The sequence below is a fragment of the Rousettus aegyptiacus genome, unplaced genomic scaffold, assembly GCF_014176215.1.
Source record: "Rousettus aegyptiacus isolate mRouAeg1 unplaced genomic scaffold, mRouAeg1.p scaffold_m13_p_5, whole genome shotgun sequence".
Taxonomy (NCBI): domain Eukaryota; kingdom Metazoa; phylum Chordata; class Mammalia; order Chiroptera; family Pteropodidae; genus Rousettus; species Rousettus aegyptiacus.
Window position 1 is genome coordinate 19,352,615 of NW_023416308.1, and position 22,148 is coordinate 19,374,762.

At 47.8% G+C, this 22,148-nt stretch overlaps 1 protein-coding gene across 1 annotated transcript; it reads right to left on the reverse strand.

Moving 5' to 3' along the window:
* Positions 1-13,935: 13,935 nt before the first annotated feature.
* On the reverse strand, positions 13,936-21,105 carry CRYBA4 (crystallin beta A4). The gene is made up of 5 exons (XM_016129607.2): positions 21,056-21,105; positions 20,233-20,351; positions 17,799-17,940; positions 16,022-16,164; positions 13,936-14,448 (listed from the first exon to the last, which is right to left on the reverse strand). The coding sequence occupies exons 1-5, from the start codon at positions 21,092-21,094 to the stop codon at positions 14,301-14,303; spliced, it is 591 nt and encodes a 196-aa protein (XP_015985093.1). The 5' UTR covers positions 21,095-21,105; the 3' UTR covers positions 13,936-14,300.
* Between the last annotated feature and the right edge of the window lie 1,043 nt (positions 21,106-22,148).

A 22,148-nucleotide genomic window follows, 5' to 3' on the forward strand; every position in this document is an offset into this window, starting at 1 on the left:
AGCCTCCAGCATCCCGGCCCCGCGGCGCTGCCATGGCAACGCTTGCAGGGCTGGACTCCGCGGCGGAGCGCGGAAGGATGGAGAGGCGCGCGTGCCGCGCACATCAAGAACCCCGGGAGCAGAAGCCTGGACCCTGGCGTACAAGGACCGAAGAGACTGGTCCTGGAGTACCAGCTGCTTAATCCGCACAGCTTCGGTGTATGCCTCTCAATTAACCCTGCTGGATGGGCACGTGCTTATGGTGGATTCAAAAGTTGAACCCATGTCTGAGTCTTCACGCCCATGTTCGTGCCACTAAATCACTTGGCTTAACAACTTTTATAAGTTTGGTCTTTTGTTTTTTTCTAACTGCCTGCTCCTTAGTACGTACTATTTTCTAAAGAAGAGATGCTAGAAAGTGGTCCTACACCAACCAGACCTACTGGATCAAAAACTCTGGGGGAGAGGCCAGAGATCTGTGTTTTAAGAAACCCTCCAGGATATTCTGATGCACATTCAAGCTTGAGGACCACTGCTCTAGACCATTCCAGTAGCTTCTATAACCAGACTGTCAGCTCAGCCTATGCCCCTTAGCAGATGATCTTAGGCAACCTTCGCAGGCTTCCTGACACACAGTTTCCTGGTCCATAAAGTAGAGATATTAGAATCCACGTCTTAGGGTTGCATGAGTTAAATGAGGAAATGCATGGGAGAGGGGTGCTTAGCACACTTCTTGGCATTTAATAAGGGCTCAAAGATATATGTTTATCATTGTAGTACTCTGTCTCCTTTAATTTTCACACTTCTGTGTATATTATTTATCATCTCCACTGCTCAGATAAGGACTTTAAGGCTCAGAGAGGCAATGAGAGCTGCCCACAAACACTCTAAGGGACCCAGGTGGGATTCAAACCCACCATTTCAGGTTCCAGATTAACAAGCTACCTTTTCTACTGCATGACACTGCCCCCTGCCCCACCAGCCTTGATCTTCGGAAAATCCAAACCCAATTCAACAAACCTTTAGTACATTTCCAATGAGCCCAGCCCAAGGCCATTGCAGGAACCCTGAAAGTTCCAGGAGGTCCCAGATCCAGCCTCCACCCTGGCCAAGCTAGTGGTTCTGATAGAAAAGTAAGACCCGTGGGGAACAGTTAGAGAAAGGGCAACAGCATTGCTGAGAGTACACAGCCAAACTGTTGTCCGTACCAGTCATGACTTTCTCCAGGATCACCAAACCATAAATTTAAAAAGGAAATGAGGTTCGAAGTGACATGTTCTAAATGAACACAGGAAATGATTAGAGATCATCCTTTCTTAAGTATTCCCAAGCCACCTGTTTCATAATCTGTTCCCAAATTCTCCTGAGTATCCGCCTACAATTTCCAATATCCATTTGGAAACAAATCAAGGCACTTGCCAGCTCCCAGTTTTCAACACTTCTTCTATTTCCTGGGGCTTCTCAAAGATGAACAATTATGAATCCATGGTCCTGTTGCCATGTATCTTGGTTTTAGGGATCTTCTTTCAAGGAGAGCAGCAGCAGGAAGAGGGGGACAAAAGAGGTGACTTTTGCATGTCCTGTGGGCTTACTGTAAAGAGATCATGTCTAATTCAGGTGGATTCAGGGGGAGCTTTAAACTGAGTAATGCAAGGAGGGGCCAGACCCCATGGCCAGCAGATACCAAAACGAGCACAGTCCTACCTGCTGTCTTCTGTGCCCAGTTCTCTAACATGACACATTTCTTTATCATCAGGTAGCCCAGATTGGCTGCCCTGGGGGATTCAGTTGTTTTTTTTTTTTGCCTTCCTTCCATTCATCCACTGAGTGCCTTTGTGATGAGCAAAACCTTCCCTAGCATCCTTCATTTTCCTTTATCTCCTTTAGGCTCTTGGCACTACCACTGCCTCCTTTGGGACTCATGTCTAGCTTGATGGCTAGAGCTGGCATCCTTCTTGTCTCCTCATCAACAACCCTCATCTTACACTGCAGGGAGATCCAGGACATTGCAGAACACACTCCAATGTGGTCAATGTCATCCTCACCACCATTTGCCAAGAGCTCCAGTCTTCCAGGTGACATTTACGGGGCTGACTTGGGCCCCTAAAACCCATGAGCAGATAAGTCTCAGATGGAGCCACAAAGAGAAGCATCAATGGTCTCGCTTCTGCTTCTCATGAAAATGGCCTGAGCCACTTCTTATGGAGTGTTGGTTGCCATGGCAAAGGAAGGAGGTACCATTACACCGAAGATCCACTTCAGAATAAAGCTTGCCTCTTTACGCTGGACTAGGCGGTCACCTCACCTATTTTCATGAGACATCACTATTTCAAGGATCTGCAAGCTAGATAGTCTTTGGTTCATGATACCACCCTGCAGCCCAAGATTTCTGGGTTTCTCTTTATCCCTAAAGCAGACCCTGGAAAAATGCAGGTGGCCCAAGAGGCCAGAGTTCCAGTTCAATTCTGTCATTAGCCTCTGGGTGCCACTGAGTACTCATGTTTTTGTTCGTTTGTTTTTTGAAGTGAACTTCACATAATATAAAACCACTGTAAAGCGAACAACTCAGCGGCACTTAGCACATTCACAAGGTTGTGTAACCACCACCTCTATCTCATTCCAAAACATTTTCATATCCCAAAATAATACCCCACACCCATTCTCTCCTCCCCTAGCCCCTGGCAACCACAAATCTACTTCCTGTCTCTACGGATTTACTTATTCTGATTATTTAATAAATATGAAATCATACAATATATGACCTTTTGCTTCTGGCTTATTTCACTCAGCATAATGTTTTGGAAGCTTATCCATCCCGTAACATGCATCAGTATTTCATTTCTTTTTATGGATGAATAATATTCCATCATATGGATGTAGCACTATTTGATTATCCAGTCATCCACCGATGGACATTTGGGTTGTTTCACCTTTGGCTACTGTGAATAATGCGGTTGTGAACATACATGTACAAAGATTTGTTTGTGTCTCTCTTTTCCATTTTGGGGGGCATATACCTCTCTGTACCTCATTTATTTTTATACTCCCCGCTGTACTTAGTTAGGGGGTTCTAGCATAGTGGGAGGGGAGGCTTTTTCTCCTTGTTACCTAAACTAGTCACGCAGACACACATCTCCCCAATGCCACCTGTCTGCCTGGCCACACCTGCCATACCACAGCCTCTGGGGAAGGACTCTAGGGAAAGCCAGCTTTCACCTGCCTACCAGCCATGCTATTAACAGAGACTGTGTACATCCACCAGGTGACAAGGGGGCCCCCCCTCTAACACCTGTTCCCTGAGAGAGTTTCATCCAGATGAAATTTCATTTTGACTGATTCAAGCAGCCACCCTTACCTGTGGTGAGTGTGGGGCTCCCTGAATTCAGAAGATGTCTGTAGAGCAGGGGAGAGTGGCATTTGGTGTCATCCAGAAAATATATGCCTTTTAACAATTCTATGTAGCTACAAAATTCCCCCTGCCCACCCCCACAATAACCACCTTCAGATGTAAGGAAGTTGACCCCTAGCCCACTTACTTGGCACCGTTCAGAGTACTTTACCCACATTCCCTCCCTGCTCCCCTGGGGACGTGTCTGTACCATCTTCATCTGACAGATAAGGAAAGTGTGGTTCAGAGAGGGGAAGTGACTTACCCAAGATCAACCAGCTAGAAAAGAGTGAAGCTGAACTTTAAATCCAGCATTATCTAATTTTTTTTTTTTTTTATGCCTACAGCACCTGGTCTTTCTAGGTGGTCTCCCATGCAAGTACTAACCAGGCCCGGCCTGCTTAGCTTCCAAGATCAGATATCAGGCTTGTTCAGGGTGGCATGGCCGTAGACCATGGACTATGGCTCCACTGGGATGTGAACCCAGGACCTTCTGCATGTAAGGCAGACAGCCTAACCGCTACACTATGCAACCACATCCAAAGCATTGTCTAATTTCAGAAGGTGAGCTCAGAAGCTCTAGAAACCTGTCTGCATTCATGCTCATTCCATCCTTCCCCTAGGAAGGATGTGCAGCCCCACAGCAGCTGCACAATGACCCTGCCACCTTGCCAGGGTCACTCTGGTGTCCGTTCAATCACCCTGCCCTGGGCATGCACAGTGACAGTTAATCTCTGCTTCAGTCTTGGAGGGACATCACTGGTTCAAGATCATGTCCATGGATGAGTAAAGTCCAGTGTTCACCAGAGTCTTATCTCTGTCCTGCCCCCAGTGGGTGCCTTAATGTGTGAAGGCCAGCAGTCTTGCTAGATAAGTCACAGACAGGAGTATTAGCCTCAATTATCTGAGTTGCAGACTCTGATACAAAGATTCAAGTGCAGGTAGTTTATTTGGGAAGTAATTTCAGGAAGCAAGTCAGAGTAGGAGCATTAATGTGTATATTGGCCTGCGAGAGTTGCCGTAACAAAATAACACAGATTGGGTCCCTCGAAGAACAGGAATTAATTTTCTCACAGTTTTGGAAGCTGAAAGTCCAAGATCAATGTGCCAGTAGGGTTGGTTTCTCCTGAGGCCTCTGTCCTTGACTTACAGAGGGCCATCTTCTTGCTGTGTCCCCACATGGTCTTCCCTCTGTGCATGAACCCCGGTGTCTCTTCCTCTTCTTATAAGGACACAGATCTTTTGAATTAGGGACCTACCCTATGACCCCACTTAATTTTAACAACTTCCAGAAAGGCCCTATCTCCACATGCAGGCACACTGGGGAGTTTGGGCTCTAGCGTATGAATTTCAGGACACAATTCCATCCCCAACAATGAGCAAGTTGTGTGATCAACTAGGATTCAGTCCTGCTGAGGCCCTCCGGGAGAATGTGTGAGATGCACCTGCATCATCTCACCTGAGGTCAGGTAAGCCGGGGGGACTTACACACCGACTCTTATATGTCATAATTGAAGGATGCTCTCCTTGCACACCAACCCCTCACCACCTCCATAATGCCTTGGGTCTACAGTACAAAGCCACTGGTGTACCTGGGCATGGTGAGTGTCATCTGCTGTAGGGGACAGTGGATCATTCATTCCCTCATTACCCTCCCACTGCCCAATCCCACCCTGAGCTCGAAACATCCAGGGACTCCCCAGTTTGAGAAGCTCCCACCACTACATGCCAATGTGGCATATGATGTTAAGCCACACAGAGAGAGCCCTGCTCACAGCCAAGTTGGGGAGAGAGTAGGAGTCACTATGATCAGTGCCATAATGAAGGAAGGGCTTTTGGGAATATATATTAGTGGAAAAACTAGCCTTTGAAGTCAAGAGACGGCCTACTAAATACCAGACACTGTACCAGGTACTTAGTATCAAAAAGTGTAAGAATAATTCTTTCAATCACTATTTTTTTTAAGCTCTTTTCAGTTTCGAGTGGCAGAAATAAGCCCAAGGCAGAATGGGTTCAGGCACAGCTGTATCCAGGTGTTCGAACATTGCCAGGCACCTGTCTTTCTCCAACTGTCTGCAGGTGAGTGGACAGGAACCCACCAGGGACTGCCAGACCTGCAGCTACCTGACTATCTTGTTTCCTTTCTCTACTTCCCTCTCAACCAGGGCCAACAGCCAAGATGTTTGAATCCCACCTCTGCCCTTTACTTACCACATGACTTCGGGCAAGTAACCACACCCCCCTGGGCCTCTGTGTCCTCTTCTGTAAAAAGCCCTCTCTTGCAGGGCTTTCAGAAGAATAAAGTAATCTGAATGTGGAAAACACGTGGCCCTATCGTAGGCTCAGTAAAATCTGGCTCTTTCTATCCCTACCTCTACCTCTATCTACCTCTGTCTCTATCTCTATCTCTATCTCTATCTCTATCTCTATCTCTATCTCTATCTCTATCTTTATCTCTATCTCTATCTCTATCTCTTTCTATAGGAAGGGTCATTAGAGACTCTCTAAGACCTGGAGTTCTTATTCCTGGGCAGTTATTATAAGGGATCTGCAGAGCATATAAATAACAAATCCTATCCACAGATATGCTTGGTCTTTTTCGCACGTGAGTCCTTGCTATTGGTTTGATTAAATACAGGTCAATGTCAACGTCACACCATATTCATGATTGCTTTCTTTATCATCAGGCCTCTTCTCCGTCCCAGGATGTAAAAGGATAGCCCTAACCTTGCAGAATCTATGATCTATTTTCCTTTGAGAAAAAGTCCAATGGAACTAGCAAGGTGTGGGGCCCGCTGGCGTCCCCTAACCTCTTCATTTGTGGTGCCCAGAGCAAGGCATAGAGAAAAGGAGGCCTCGCCCCAAGTTCCCCAGCGCCCGCTCCTGCGCTCCTTGCTTGCTCTTCGTGTGCCTGCCTCTGCCCGTCCCTCCTTTGTCTCCAGCATGTGTGTGTCGCGTGGGCATGCCTGCGTGCGGGCCATGGCCTGCATCCTGCTGCTTCTTTGTCTCGGCTTTTGTGTCCAGACAACAGCGAAGAGGAGCCGAGTGTGTGTCGCTCTCATCCATCTCGTCTCATTTTCCATCTGCATACAGACTCCCTCCAGACACCGTGCACCTGCTCCCAGGCCCTTCCGGCAGTCGCGGCAGGTGCTGCAGCCAGCCAGCCTCTCACTCGCTGCTGCTGCCTCGGGAGAGAAGGACAAGCTGCCTCCCCCACCCTCCCTGGCCCTCTTTTTTCCTCTCTCTTCCTGTACTGGCAGATGCCGGCAGAGCCAGAGAGGGGGCTGGAGGGAACTGAGGTGGGGAAGAGGAACCCAGCAGAAGACTTGACAAAGACCCCAGCATACAACCAGTTGAAGTCATCCCCCGACCCCGCTTCTCCCTCACCCCCGGATCCAATGCACCCTCAGCCCCATCGGTGTATTTGCTTGAATATTTCACTAATGTCACTTGAACTGATGTGTAACACTAATGTCACACATTTCACTTGAATATCCTCACCCCACCAACGGCCACCATAATTTTTGCCTCCATCAGCCCCTATTGGGACCACAAGCTTCCACTCCATCCCCCTCTAATCTATTCCCCTCACCCAAGGAGAAGATTCTCAAAATGCAAAACCGACCTTGTCATTCCCCTGCCCACAACCCTTCAGTGATGTCCCCCTGGTCTCAGAATGAAAAGCAAGCTCTTACCTTCACACGCAAGGCCCCGCCCTGGCTGCCCCTACTGGCAGCTCCACGTTCGCCCCTCACCAAGTTCCTGCTCCAGCTGCAGGCCGCCCAGCCCTGCCCGAGCCTCGTCATCTCTGGGAAACCTTCTCTGGCCTCCAGGTAAAAATCAAGTCCATTAAATTAAACACACTCCTTGATCGACCCATGCCCTCTCCTTCAGGGCTGACTTCAGTATGAGATTATATATTTATTTGCTTGTCTGTTGTACACACACACACACACACTCACTCTCTCTCTCTCTCTCTCTCTCTCTCTCTCTCTCTCTCTCTCTCCATCACCCACCTGTGAGATCCCTCAAAGGAGAAATCTGCCCTATTTTCCTACCTCAGGGTTCGATACACAGGAAGCCCTCAATGTCTGTTTGTCAAAAGAACCTTGAACCTTAAAATGCTGCAGCTCTGGAAGGCCCCTTAGAAATCATTTTATAGATGGACAGAGATCCAGAGAAGGAAAGTGACTTACCCAAGATCTCTGCTCCAATGTGGCCATGCTGATGGTGTCATCCCAGTGTTCCCAGGGTCCCCAGCTCCTTCTGCCTTCCAAAGGTCCCCCTCTCCTTTAGAAGCCAATCAAACACCTCAAGTACCCACCTTGAAATGCCTGCAGAAATGCCGTCCCTTTCAGGAACATGCCTGGCTCTTGCGAGTTGGTGATTGTGTCTTTGGCTCTTGCTCCGAACACCTGTTCCTGTTGCCTTGGGCACCACTACCTGTTTCCTGCCCCATTCCTGTAGCCTGAGGTCCTCTCCCCAGACACAAATACAGTCCTAACCCCACCCTCAGCACCCACCCCCACCCCACAGCAGAAACAACACAAGCTCTTGGGGAAGACACTAAGGAAGTTTGAGGCAAATAATAACACTTACTGAGCATTTACTGTTTTCCATATTCTGGGTTACATGCTATAAATGCAATGACTACAAAAGCCCAATGGCGCCAGGTATTGATATCATCCCCATTTGACAAATGAAGAAAAATGAGGCTAAAGGGACACGGCTAGAAAGCATCTGAACCAAGATTCGGCCCAACGATCTACACCCAGATCCTGACTTCATGGAGCCCTCTCCCCATCCTGGCCTTATACCTTCCCAGGTTCTCTCACTCTCTGCCTGACCAGCAGCCATGGTAAGGTCCTCTCTGGCTCCCATGGCTCCCGTCTAATCCAGCCTTCCACCCCCGTGCGGCCATGCTGCAGCCATCCTGCAGAGCGGTACATGCTTTATTTATGAGATGCATCTGAGCTCCCATCAAATCAGCCAGGAAAGCTGCAGTGCCTGCAGTCAGGAGGCGGAGGTTTGTGGAGACCAAGAGTCCTCCAGGAGCCAGGAGGAGGCTAGGCTCAGCACACCAGGCTCCAGCCGAGGCACCCAGTGGGCCTGCAGAACACAGAGTAGGCCTAGGAACAAAGTGATTTGTGCTGTGGATCCCCTTTGCATCCTAGGCTGCCCTGAACTAGTAGCTGAGAACTCGGGGGGTGGGGGGAGAGTTGGGAAATAGGGTGGGCGCTGATATTAACTGAGCATCTGCTGAAAGCCACACAAAACCCCGCAAGGCAGTGATGCATGTGCTCACATCACAGGAAACTGAGGCTTGCAGAAAGTTGGCAAACTCTTTCTGAATGTATAACCCTGATTTGTCCTGCCTTCCCCTGCAAAAGTTAGGGTGGTTTATAAAGATACCCTCAGCATAGCCAGAAAACTAAACACAAAATAAAGTAGAAAAATTGCGCCAGAGAAAGGAGTATGGAGTCAGAGATTAAGCTCCTCTTCCAAGTGCCTGCCACACGGTTCTATCCGGTTGCTAATAACATAGTAGAGATTGGTTCTGAGCATCCTGACAGCCAATGCAAAGAGGGAATGCAATTAGTTTAACAAGTTTCCAAGGTTCTACAAGGAGAAAAGAAACTAAATGTATCTGGTATTAATAACAGAGAAGGGATCTCAGGCCCTCTCATCCAATCTCAGATTCCTAATTTCCCAGAAAATAGCACATGGATCTCTGTCCCTATCCACCGCATTCCCTATTCCAGGGCCCCAGGACAGAACGATCTGACAGCACCTTGGAGGATGTGTTTTCCTACATCACCACAAGGTGGCAGTGCATTGCCCCTGAGCAGCTGGAGGTGGGAAGAGACAATAAGCCTGAGAAACCTCCGTGGGTTGATGATGAGCTTTTGGTTAAACATCAACAAAGAAGTCAGTATCATGCTCAGCAGAATAAACCACAGGGGGCTAAAAGGACAAACCCTAGACAGAGAGGAGTGCTGGGTTCAAATTCCAACTCTGTTTTTTGGTCTCTGTGCCAACTTGAGCACATCAACTTGCCTCTCTCAGCCTCAGCCTCAGCCTTCTCATTTGATCAAAGGGGTGAAGAATGCCTGTTGGGGGAGGAGACTGAGACGGGGATGGAGAATGATCATTGTCAGTAACGCCAAGAAGGACCCAGTGGTGAAGGACCCAGTGCTTCTGAGCTACAGGGGAGGAAAAAAAAAAAAAGAAGGCCTACCTTCTCAGAAAGAAAAGCCACCAGGGCCTCTAGTTAGGGACAGGAGGGGAAGTGGTGAGAGCTCTTTGCTTCCTCAGGTGGGTTTAGGGAAGTAAGAGTCAGGGCTTTTTCAAGTATAAATGACAGAAACCCATCCTAAAAGTCTTAAGCCAGAAAAAGCGGGGAGAGGGTTTTAGGTCCATGTGATAAAAAGTGCACAGTTGTCTGCATCATAGGATGGTTAGACTCATCTCTCTGTTTCTGGCCCCCGCTTTCCCCTACCCTGGTTTTGTCTCCAGGTTGCCTTGGATGGCTAGTTACAAGTTTACATCCTATCACTTCATAAGCCCAACACATACAGAGCTTCTCTTGCCAGACGGTTCCAATCAAAGTCCCAGAGCTAACTCTCATTGGTTCAGAGAGAGTCATATGCCCATCTCTGGTCCAATCATGGCGACTGTTATTGGCCAGACCTGGGTCATGTCCTTGCCTCGAAAATCAGGGAGCATCAACCCCATTGAATGTGCTGACTCAGAGAGGAGGGGGGAATGGTTCTTTAAACTGAAACTGGGACTCCCCCCGCCCCCCCTGCAGAAGCTGCTGAAGATCCCTGGAGGGTAAAAACCGCAGACTTCCACCTCTGGGAGGAAACTGTCATGACCCCCCTGGCCTGCACCCCTGACATTTCGTTTCAAGAGAAGATTTAGGAACACCTGGCAAGGAGAGGAAGGGCCTCCCCACCTGGCAGATATTTCCCCTTCATTAATCTTGTAAGTAAGGCAAATGTAAACAGTGGCCCAGGAAGTAGGGATGGGTGGGCATTCACCACCCACAGCTCAGGCGTGGGCAAGAGTTGCCCTCGAACCCCTGGGCCTGATGGAGGCCTCGCTTGCTCATTTCCTTGTTAGGGAGCAGCGAGGTGGTGGGCACTGACCTGCTCCTGGGCAGCTACAGGCTCAGACATAATGGATGGATGAGTGCCTGGCCCTGGGCCCAACACGAGTAGACACTCAATAGATGCTGCTTCTTTTCCCTTTACACGAAGGGCCGTGGTGATGAGCTGCGTTACCATAATCATCATTGCTTTCATCCTTGTTAGTAATAATAGGTGTTCTGTGCAGTGACTTCTGACTCCCTTTCAATTTAGGTGATTTCTTTCCTTTTCATTTGACTGTGTCCACCAAAGTCATTGTCACAGCTTCTGCGCTCCTGGGGGGAGTGACTCAGTGAGGCAGTAGTGAAAGGAGCATGTGGACAAGAGAAAGAACTGGACAGACCAGGCAGAGGGGAACAGAGAGGGAATAAGAGAAGAAAACCCTTCTATGATGTTGTATCTTATTCTTCACAGCGCCTTTTCAGGTATTCATTTCCTTCACCCTCACGATGGCCCGCCTCTTTAAAAAGTGAGGAAACTGAGGCTCAGAGAGGCAAAGTGCACCCCCCCCCACCCCAGAGCTCACCCTGTTGGAAAACTCAGGAGCCAGGATTCAGACCCAGGTGTGTGCAATTCCAAATGTGTTGTCATTCTCTGTGCCGTGCCGCCCCCTCTGGGTGCGAGCAGCTGGGGGACGAGGCTGGAAGGAGCAGCAACGTGGATCATGTTTGCCGTGTGGTCTTAGACCAGTCCCTTTCCCTCTATGGGCCAAGAAGACACTGGTTTGGGATTGGCCTCCCTGGACCCTGGGGTCAGTTCAGTTGTCTGAGTGTAGCGTTCTGGATGATGGGTGTTCTGCGCTTACCACTCATTTCTGAACAAATGCCATCAATAATTCAAGTACCCTTTCCTTTGTAACCTAGAAAAATTGGTCTCCTGGCAAGATAGAAAAAATAATTTCATGCTCACTTTCCTTCCCTCCTACAATCATCCCTGACAAATTGCCTCTTTATTGCCTATCACTCTGACCATCATCTCACATCTGGGATCCCATTTTTTATGGTTGCCAGGCTCAGTCTTGGCTCCAGCTGGGGCTGGTTTTTAAAAGGGTCACTATCAAATTCCAATGATACTCCCTTATTCATTCATTCATTCATTCATTCATTCAGCAAATATTGCCTGTTTTGTCTCCAGGGATCCAAGGCTTTCCTTTGAGAGATGAAAAGCTCCCGGTTGTTCATACTAAAATGTGAGGAGCTACTTTCTTAGCTCTTTTAAAGGAGGAGGTGAACCTAGCAACTTACTCTTTATAAATACCATTTTTTGCCCATTATCTCTTTAATGTCCCCAGAAAACCTTATACAACCCCTAGTGAGTTCAATGCTCTTAAGGGCAGGTGGCCTCAGACAAATTGCTTGACCTCTCTGAGCTTCAGGTCCCTGATGGATTTTAAAAGGATAATAATAATGTCAAGGAGAGATACATTATATCTCTCATGAAAGGGACCAACATGATATGTATCACCAATATTACCATCATCATTGTTATTATGAGAAAGACATGCCTAAGGTAAGGGGATTGGGGTGGCAATGGAAGGCTATCAAAACACCCAGTAAGCTACATTGTTTTAGCAAACACAGTAAAACACCTTGGCATGTTTAAGGAAGAGTCACTACAGGGCAGAGAGGCCATGAGGGAGGCAAATGACGGCCGGCCTCATAGGACTAGGACAAATATTGTTTTGTTTCTTGGCGAGAGACGGGAAGCATGGGAGGGTTTTTGAGCAGTAGAGTGACAAGGTCCACTTTACATTTTTTTGACAGGACCACTAGAGAACACATTGCACCTGTTCAAAGAGGGAAGCGGAGAGAGGAGATGGCATGGGCCAGTGTGGCAGCAACGGGGATGGCGACAGCAGTTGGATTCTGGTACAGTTTTGAAGGTACGGCCAGCAGGATTGGCCAGCGAATTGGAATGTGGGATGCGAGAGAAAGAGGAGAGTTATGGGTTGTTCTTCACGTTTGGCCAGAATAGCTGGAAAAGTATACTTTCAGTTTTGAGTGAATTCTGTTTGAGATGTGCATTTGTTGAGTAGGAAGTTTGTTGTCCAGAAACGGAGTTCAGAGGATAGGTCTGAGTGGAGATAAAGCACCAAGGAGAATCAGCCTTACCCCTCTCCTATCATCTGTCCCAGGCCCATTCTTATCTCTCCCAGCCCCGCAACTCCCACACTTCCCCCGGCACCACCCCATGCAGCTCCTATGGTAGGATACTGCAATCCGCTATAGACTCGTCTGCCTTCCCCACCCAGCTGGGTGAGAGAAAGAGCTTTCTGTATCTTGCTTACCATTTCTGTATCTTGCCTGGTGCACAGTAGGTCCCAGGCAGATGAATGGCATGGTATAATGAGTGGTTAAAAGTTACTAAAGTGCAAAATGTTCCCAAATACTTCCCTCCATCCCCTGAGCCAGATAATGTTATCTTTTCCAGCATGCCCTTCCGAACCCCACCCCTTCCTGTCTCTATGAGACTTATTTATGGCAGAGGAAGATAGTCTGGAACAAAAGCTGGATGGCTTATGATTAAGACAATCTATATGATAAAGAACCAGAAGAGAGTAAGGAGCGCAGTGGGTGGGGGTTGGGGGGAGAGGTGGAAGGGAGAGAAAATGAGTATGATCTTGCCATTCGGGCTGCAACTGAAATGGAAATGTATTTCTTTGTTTTAAAGACTTTCTTTGGAGGGTGGAGGATGTTAAATGAGAGACCCCAGGGTAGTGTGCGTGAGGGAGAAATGGGAAAAGAAAAAAATAAATAGAAGTTTTGCTAGGGGAGAGAACTGGGTCCCTCCGTGCATGGCTTTAAAAAAAAAAAAAAAAGCTAGAAACAATTTATCAGGAAGACAGGAATCATAAATATATGTGCATCAAATAACAGAGCATCAAATTCTTGAAGAAAAAAAATGGGAAGCAAAAATGGACAAAACTAAAGGGAGAAACAGATAAATCTAAATCATAGTAAGAGATATTAACAGACCTCTCTCAGTAATTAATTTTTAAAAAATCAGACAAGACATAGAAATATCTAACAAAACTATCAACCTCCTTGATCTAATCAACATTTACAGAACACTATACCCAACAACTGCATAATTTAAACAATATTTGAATTTATCAAAAATAGACCATATGCTGGACCATAAAAAAGTCTCCATTCATTCCAGAATATCGAAATCTTGAGTGTGTTCTCTGACCACAGTAGAGTGATATAACAAATCAAAAATACCTTTAAACAACCCATGGGTCAAAAAAAAAAAAAATCGCAAGGGAAACTAGAAAATATTAAACTGAATGATAATGAAAACACATCAAATTATAATATGTGAGAAGCAACTGATGCAGTATTCATAGGGAAATTTATAGTACTAAATGACTATACTGGGGTGGAAAAGGGGAGCCTAAAATTAATGACCCAGGAGTCTACCTTTACAAGCTAGAAAAATGAAGAATAAAGTAAACCCGTAGTAAATAGAAAGAAAAAAAAATACTAAAGATAAGAGCAAAAGTCAGTGAAATAAAACACAGACAAATGACAGAGGAACTCAACAAAGCTAAAACGTGGCTCTTTGAAAGAATTAATAAAATTGAAGCGCACAAGCTAACACTAGACCTTTTTTATTACTTTCAGTTTTTCGTGCTGACCGTGCGTGCATGGACTGGTTCATGTGGATGCTGCGTTCCCTTGGAGGCACAGGCGGAGGCAGAGGAGAGCGCGTGTAACAGCCTCCACGGCTCCTCTGTTCCAGACAAGCACATGTTCACCACTCAGCTCGGGTCCCCCTGCTCACTGCTGGATCCTGCGGACACTCTGCACCTGGAAGGTCTGGGCATGAGTGCCCCACTCCCGGAAATGCTTGTAGTCGCCCGAGTGGTGGTCGCACTCCAGCACATACTGAAAACCTCGGTAGCCAGGAAACTGGGAGCAAACCCAGCTGGGGAAGGGAAGAGGCAGACTGTTACCCTAGAGAGGCACCAGCATGGGACAAAAGGACCCATACTGCAAACACATTCCAGCCACTCTGGCCTCCGAAGGTGCCCAGAATGTACCCTGCTATTTCCACCATGATGCCTTGCATTATGCTGTTCCCTCTTCTAGGAACATCGTTCCAGACATTCTTTGCCTAGACAAGTTATATTTATCTTTCATGTCTGACCTCAAAATCATCACTTCATCGGAATAGCCTGAGCTTTTCCCTAGATTGGGCCACAGTCCCTTATAGTACCTTTGGAGCACTCGTGTAATTAGGTAATTAACAGGTTATTTGTAAAATGTCTCCCTCCTCGACCAGCAGTAAGCTTCTCGGTGTAGGAGTGTGTGTACCTGGTTCAGTGCCTAGCACGGTGCCTGGAGCAGAGTAGGTGCTCAATAAACGTTTGATGAATGAATGAATGAGTGGGGAATAAGTGGGGAGTCTTAGTCCTTCCTCTGCCATTCTTTACCCAGAAGCACTTTTAAAAAGGTGGGGGGTGGGCGATTGTTCTTTCACTTCATCGACACCTATGCTGTCCAGAACTGGACAAGAACTGGTATCTCAGCTTCTGAGCTCCCATTTCCCTTTCTGTAAGAGGGAAGTAGACTCAAGAATCACAAGAGGTTCATCTTACTCTGAAGCAACATAATTCTCTGGTGGCATCTGAAAAAATTTAAAAAACAAAATACCTACCTCACCTACTTCCCACTTTTGCCTGCACCTATCGGCAGCCAAAGGAAACTTCAGAAGGTGGCTCATGTCCTTCCTAAATGAGGACCTCATACCTCAACCTTCACCTGCCACTTCCTGGCTGAAAAGAGTGGGAAGGATCAGCCAGTCCTCGTCTTCAAACTGTATTCAGTCACCTACCTGCTGCCTGACTTGGAGAAAGTTACTTAATCCAAGCTGTGTTATAGCCAGCCATCCATTCTCTGCTTTTCTACTGCCAGACCCTGTCACCCCTCCTTCTCTCTGCCAATGTGGGAATATGCTCACTCTAGCAATGGGCCTATATCCAGCCCTAGCCAATCAGAGCACCCTATTCATAAAAACGTGCTGACTGGCTCAGAGTTGAACACATGACCTAAGCTGGACCAATGAGAGCCTTTCCTGGGAGCTTTGGTGGAATCACTAAGAAAGAGACACTCTTTCTCTGGAGCTGGCTGAAACAAGGATGAAGCTGTCATCTTGCCTTCACATGGGAAGAGCTTGCCTAAGAATATAACCACACTGAGACAGGCAGAGCAAGAGATGGAGAAAGACAGATCCCTGCTGAAGCACCTGGAACCAACTGTGCCTGAAGCTAATTACAGTGGCCATTAAATATCCTTTGGGCTTTATATCAGTTTGATCTGGGTGTCCATTGCTTACAATCCCAGAAATTCTGCCCGATACTTCCCTGTGCCTCAGCATCCTCCTCTGTAATGCGGGCATCAGAGCCCAAAAGTCCCCAGCACATTGCTTTCACAGGAGGCGTGTCTATCCCTCCCAACACCTTCTTTTCCCTGTCGGGCAGAGCCTTGGATCCACTTACGCCCCCGATTGGACATGGAAGGAGCCCACTTCATTGCCATCCCAGCCCATGGCCTGGAGGGAAGGATAGTCATCACTCAGCTCTCCTTTCCTGCCCAGGAAGTTCTCTTGCTCAAAGATGGTCAGCCTCGATTCACGATGGTTCTGCAAGCACAGGGAATAGGGTCAGACCATCAGGTGCCCAGTTGGAAACCCAAGAGCCTCTATTGGCCCCCATACCCCTGCCCTTGTCTCCCAAATCCATCTTCCTTGCAAATCTTCTGAAAGGGCAATAAGGCAATAGGCATCAGAAACCCTACAAGAGGTATACCATTTGTGCTTCCAGAAGTTTACAAATAAGCCTTGGTGCTAATACTTAAAAAAGAGAAGGAGAAGAGGTAGGGGAAGGGGTAAGGGAAGTGGGGTGTGGGGGTAGGGGGGAGGAGGAGGAGGAAGAGAAGAATGAGGAGGAGGAAGAGGAGGAGAAGGAGGAGTGAGGAAAAGACGGCTTTATATTTGGAGGACGCAGACTAAGAGAAAGAGGGAGGAAAGAGAGAGAGAAGGAGAGAAAGGGAAGGGGAGGGGAGGGCAGGGAAGGGAAGAGAAGGGTAGGGTGACTCAACTTAAATGTCCAACAAGAGGGATCAGGTGGTAAACTGGAGTATCGCGCTATGATTAAGAGAAGGATGCAGTGATTTAGGTTCAAATCATGCTCTCCACTTACCAGCTGACTTAAACATGTTACACAGCATTTCTGAGCCTGTTTCCATATATATAAAATAAAACTAACCGCATCTGTTTTCAAGATTGTTTGGAGGACTAAATTAAATCAGAAGTAGTAAACTGCATGAAAACAGGATTTGCATCTGTCAGAGTCCACCGTGAGTCCCCATACTGACACAAGGCTTGGGCTATTTATGGAACAAATGAACAAATAAAACTAGTCACAAAATGAAATGCTAGGGAGCTATGGAAATGATACTGTAAATGAGATTTAATCACCTGGGAGGCCGATGGTGATATATTTGCCCAGTGAGAAAAGCTGTTTTCCAAGCCTTTGGTTTATTATGATTTAATTTTATAACAAAATGATATGTCTATAGATATACAGATATAAAGATGGACATGATGTCAAGCGCTACAGGTGTAATTTGTGGATAGCAAACAAGACCAGCACTGTGAAGAGTGGGCTTCTGTCTCGGAGGGGCAGGTATGAGTGGTTTTTATTTTCCTATTCTGCTATATCAAGCTTTTCCCCTAAATTTTAGATGATAAATATGTGTGCCTTATGTGGTTTTAAATCAATAGAAGTTGTTTTTGAAGAAAAAACAGACAACTTCTCGAGCCTCAGTTTTTTCATCTGCAAGATAGGGATAATAATGGTCACCTCCACCCAAACTCCACAAACAGCAGCTAAAATATAAAGTCACGAACAAGAAACAGAATGCTTCCTTCATACCTCACTCTGCCCTCTCTGTCACCCAGCTTCTCCCAGTATCCCTGAGTCATAAAAAGCGGATGCAAAGCACACAGGCATCCTGCTCATATCATAACTAAGCTGCCATGGGCAGAATGTTTGTGGCGGGTTCTGTCTTGATGCTAAACATTCCTTTTCTCGACTACATAGGTACGATGGCCCCATTTCGAGATGAAGAAACTGAGCCTCTGAGAGGTGAGGGACTGCCGTGTCCCACAGCCTGAAGTAATGACTGAGAATTCGAGCTCTGGGACATCCAGTTCCCAAACCTCCAATGGAGAGGCTCAGGCCTCCCTGAGTGGAGGTGGCGCTAGGAACTCACAGCACAGGCCACAGGCCGGAAGGAGGTGAGCCTCTCAGCGGGGTAGGCCGTGTTGCCGCTCCAGGCATCCCAGCATGGGTACTCGCCCCGCTCCAGCACGTACTGCTGCCCTTGGAAGCCGGCATGCTCAAAGCCCACCCACCTGTGGATAGACAGTAGAGAATACAAGAGTTAAGAGACCCCTTACCCTGAGTTCTTAAACCAATGTTTATCATGCAGAGGTGACTTTGCCCCCCTGGGAGGAATTCCACCAAGTCTGGATGCATTTTTATTTGTCCTACTGGGAGGAGGGAGACGGGAGTGTTTACAAATGGCATTTTGTGAATAGAGGCCAGGATATTGCTAAACATCCTCCAATATACAGGACAATCTCCACGAAGACAAAGAATTATCCAGCTCCAAATGTCAATCGCGCGGAGGTGGAAAAACCCAGTTTAGACCTAGCAGCCCACTGATTTTCTGTGTGTTCCACAGGTAGCGGAACTGTTTGTGCAGCTGCCTGACAACTTTACATGTGTCCCTCTAAGCCAACAGTCCCCATCCTTTTTGGCATCAGGGACCCACCCGATGATCTGAGGTGGAGCTGAGGTGGTGATGCTAGCGCTGGGGAGCGGCTGCAAATACAGATGAAGCTTCGCTTGCTCCCTGCCGCTCACCTCCTGCTGTGCGGCCTGATTCCTAACAGGCCACTGACCGGTATGAGTCCACTCCCCAGGGGTTTAGGACCCATACTCTAGACCACACAAGCAAGATTCAACCCCAGGCTGACCTAAGCCTTGATGGCATCTGTCGCAATTCTCTAGGAAAATGAGGAGACAGGCAGTTTTGTGAGGAGCTGCCACAAGGCCATGTCTCATATACCGCCTTCTCTTAAAGGAGGCTTCCATGAGGCAACTGCTCATCCATCTCTCTGGTTCCCACGAAATATGGGACTTTGCACCTCATCACCCTGGAGGGTACAGCGCAAGCTATCGCTGAAGCACGGGGTGGCTCCCCAACAGCAGGGGGCCACCGCTCCTGCTGTCATCTGGCCCCTATGGGACACAAGATGCTGACACCGTGCTGACCTTGCACTCGCCGTCTATGTTAGCACAAGCCCTCACTTAACACTGTTGATAAAATCTTGAAACTGTGGTGAAACTACATATAATGAAAACAATTTTTACCATAGGATAATTAACATAAACAAGAGTTAAGTTCCTACGGCATCTCATCAACCTTGTAATGAAGGGACATTGAATGAAACAATGTTATTCGAAGACATGCACTGTCTGAATCTACCTGAGCTTGTTGACCCCTTACCGACCCAATCTATTGACCTGCTGTATATATCCGTGGACAGGTCACTGTCCCCACGTGAGCCCCAGTTCCTCACCTGTATGAAGCTAAAAGAGTGTTTACCCTGGTGTGAGATGCATAAATATCACCCAAGATGACCTTGGTGGCACCCACAGGCATATAGCATGAGGTGACTCTAAATCATCAGGAGAGAACATGGTTCTCCTTTTGATCTACTTTGCAATCTTCTAGAAACTTCTGTCCAATATTGCAGCCGCCGGCCACATGTTGCTAATGAAATTTAAGTTAAATTAAATGTAAAATTCAGTTCTTTAGTCACACTAGCTACATTTCAAGCCCTCAATGGTCATATGTGGTCACTGGTTTCAAAACGGACAGTGTAGATGTAGAATATTTTCCATCATTGCAGAAAGTTCTACTGAATGGTGCTGATCTAGAATGGGATCCCCAACCCCTGAGCTGTGGACCAGTATCAGTCCGTGGCCTGTTAGGACCCGGGCTGCACAGCATGAGGTGAACAGCGGGCCAGTGAGCACGCCTTCATCTGTATTTGCAGCCGCTCCCCAGCATTAGCATCACCACCTCAGCTCCACCTCAGATCATCAGGCATTAGATTCTCATAGGAGCACCGGTCCCTAGTGTCAAAAAGGTTGGAGGCCGCTGATCTAGAAAGTTTCACTATGGTATTGGTGTGTCCTTAACACCTCTCTACATTTTGTTACTCTGTCTTCTAAAAAACTAAAATACCTCATGCTCAGAGCTTCAATCTAGCAACAATGTTCGACTAGAGATTAATAGCATGATTTTTGACTATATTTTTATAGGTACCTTCTACTATTGACAAGTGATTTTGGCTTTCGATTTATGCCTAAGAGGGATATTTCAGACCCAGTACTAGATTCTAAACGTCTGTTCCTGCAGGATCTGCATGAATGACGCCCCCTACGTTTGGTCAGGGCATGACCTGCATAATAACCTCACACAGCTGCCCTACACACTCCCCGGCACTTCAGACCCATGGGAAGTGAGAGCCTGGGAAGATAGGGCCTCAAACATTTAAAAGTCTCTCAGCACCCCTCTCTAGATCCCCTCCTGTCTTCCCCACCCCCATTGAGATTCCACCCGCCGGACTCACGCTCCACTCAGCACTTTCAAAGATCGCACAGTCTCAAAGCCAAGATCCAGCACGCTGGGGCACTCAGCAGTGAACTCATGGCGCCGGCCCTGGAAGCCCTCCTCGTCCCACACCACAATCTATGACAGGAAGAAAAGGTGGAGACCTTCGTCAGAACCCTGTGGGATGTGAGGGATTAGGGGCTCAGCCCTGGACGCACGGTTAGGGGGCGGGGCAGGTCAAGCAGGGATGTCAAACTCGGATGCCTCCAGGGGCTGGGCAGGGTGAGGGCTGTGAGCAACTGGAGAGTCCCGGGCCGGTGTAAATGAGTACCTCTGCTCAGCGCCACCTATTGTTGTCATGTGGGAATGCTGGCCAACTTTCTGATTTCTTAAGACTGTCACTAAATCTGGAATTTTCTGTGGACCCGCCAGTTTTCAAAAGCTGATGATAAATTTAAGGGTTTAAACACACACACACACACACACACACACACACACACACACACACACACACACACACACACATGCTGCAGAGGAGGTCAAAGAAATCATGCCCAAAGACTGTGCAATCACCAGTTCACCGTCTCTGCCAGAGAGTGTGATGATTGAATTTGGGGACCAGAAGATCCAAGTTCAAATCGAGACCCCTGTGTGTGAACTTGGACAAACCTCTTCCCCTCTATGCGCTTCGATTGCATCCTCTATAAAATGGGCCCTCACAACCCCCTAGGGGTGAGGTGGGGATTCAGTAGAGGTGGGGTTTGGGAGGGGGCGGGGTCCCCTAGAGCTGGGTTTGACCCGTACACCCTCACTTCCGAGACAACCCCCATGCCTCTTCCTACCTTCCAGTGTCCCGCTGACTTGGTGCATTGCAAGGCCATGTTGCCCCCTTCCTACACAAGAGAAGAACATGATAACCTTAGCCCTGACTCTGCTCTCCCCCTTGACACTAAAGTCTGGTTTAGGCAGGGTCAGGATCCAGACAGGGTCCAGATGTGCCTGGGCTAGGGGCAAAGTGCAGCTGTAGCCTCTCCATTTCCTACCCTTTCCATCCGTGACCAATGCCATCTCTTTTGCTTCTTTCCTGTCACCATCTCAAAACTCACCTATTCCGGGTCTCATTGCCTCTGAGTCCCACTCTCTGCTGGTTTATCGGCTCACTATGGAAACTTGCCAGTGGGTGGATGTACCACCCTGGCAAGTGCCTAGGTGCTCAGCTTGAGAGAGAATCCCCAAAACAACACCTGACCCAAAGAGGTAATTCTAATGGTAGAAACTGAGGCAAAAGGACCTCAGGAATAATTTTGATTTTAAATGAGGGCAGCGAGTACCGTTCTTGGTATCCGGAGCCCGGCCTGGGTTAGGATGAAGATGACATTCAGGATGACACAGTGATGTCCCGATGATTGGGGGCCTGGGCTCCCTGCCTCCCGGGATGCTCACTCAGGGGTCAGATCCCACCCCTTCTCCCAGCTTGAGACTTACCACGACGGACCCAGAGAACATGCCAGACCTGGGTCCAGCCGAGGTTAGGCTCTTATAGGCATGGAGGGGAGCGGGCCTCTGGGAGACAAAGCCCCGACTCAGCAAGTGAGCAGCAGGAACAAAAGGCAGCCCCAGCTGAAGCCCCAATGGAGAGGTGTCAGCACCATTGGCTTCAGCTGAGAGGGAAAGGGGCACATGACCTCCCTCAGGGATCAGCCACGAAGGTGAGATGAGGAAAGTCTGCCATGATCAGCTCCATGGGACCCCTGACTGTAGCAGGAGAATGAGCACTGGACAAGGAGTCAAAAAAAAAAAAAAACCTGGTCCTTCTCTGCACTGTGATCTGAAGAAAGTCATTTCTCCTCAGTTTCTGCCTGTAAAATGGGACAAGAATAAACTCCATCCCCGGGATGTGATGATATTACATTACATGCCTGACAGTCAACAAAT

What these genes read in the sequence shown, in the direction of transcription:
- CRYBA4 (XM_016129607.2), bottom strand. Translation starts at nt 21,094, where the DNA reads ATGGCCTTGCAATGCACCAAGTCAGCGGGACACTGGAAG. An exon ending in TTGAAAGTGCTGAGTGGAGC is followed by an intron (nt 17,941 to 20,232) that starts GTGAGTCCGGCG and finishes GTCTATCCACAG; the next exon opens with GTGGGTGGGCTTTGAGCATG. An exon ending in TTCCATGTCCAATCGGGGGC is followed by an intron (nt 14,449 to 16,021) that starts GTAAGTGGATCC and finishes TCCCTTCCCCAG; the next exon opens with CTGGGTTTGCTCCCAGTTTC.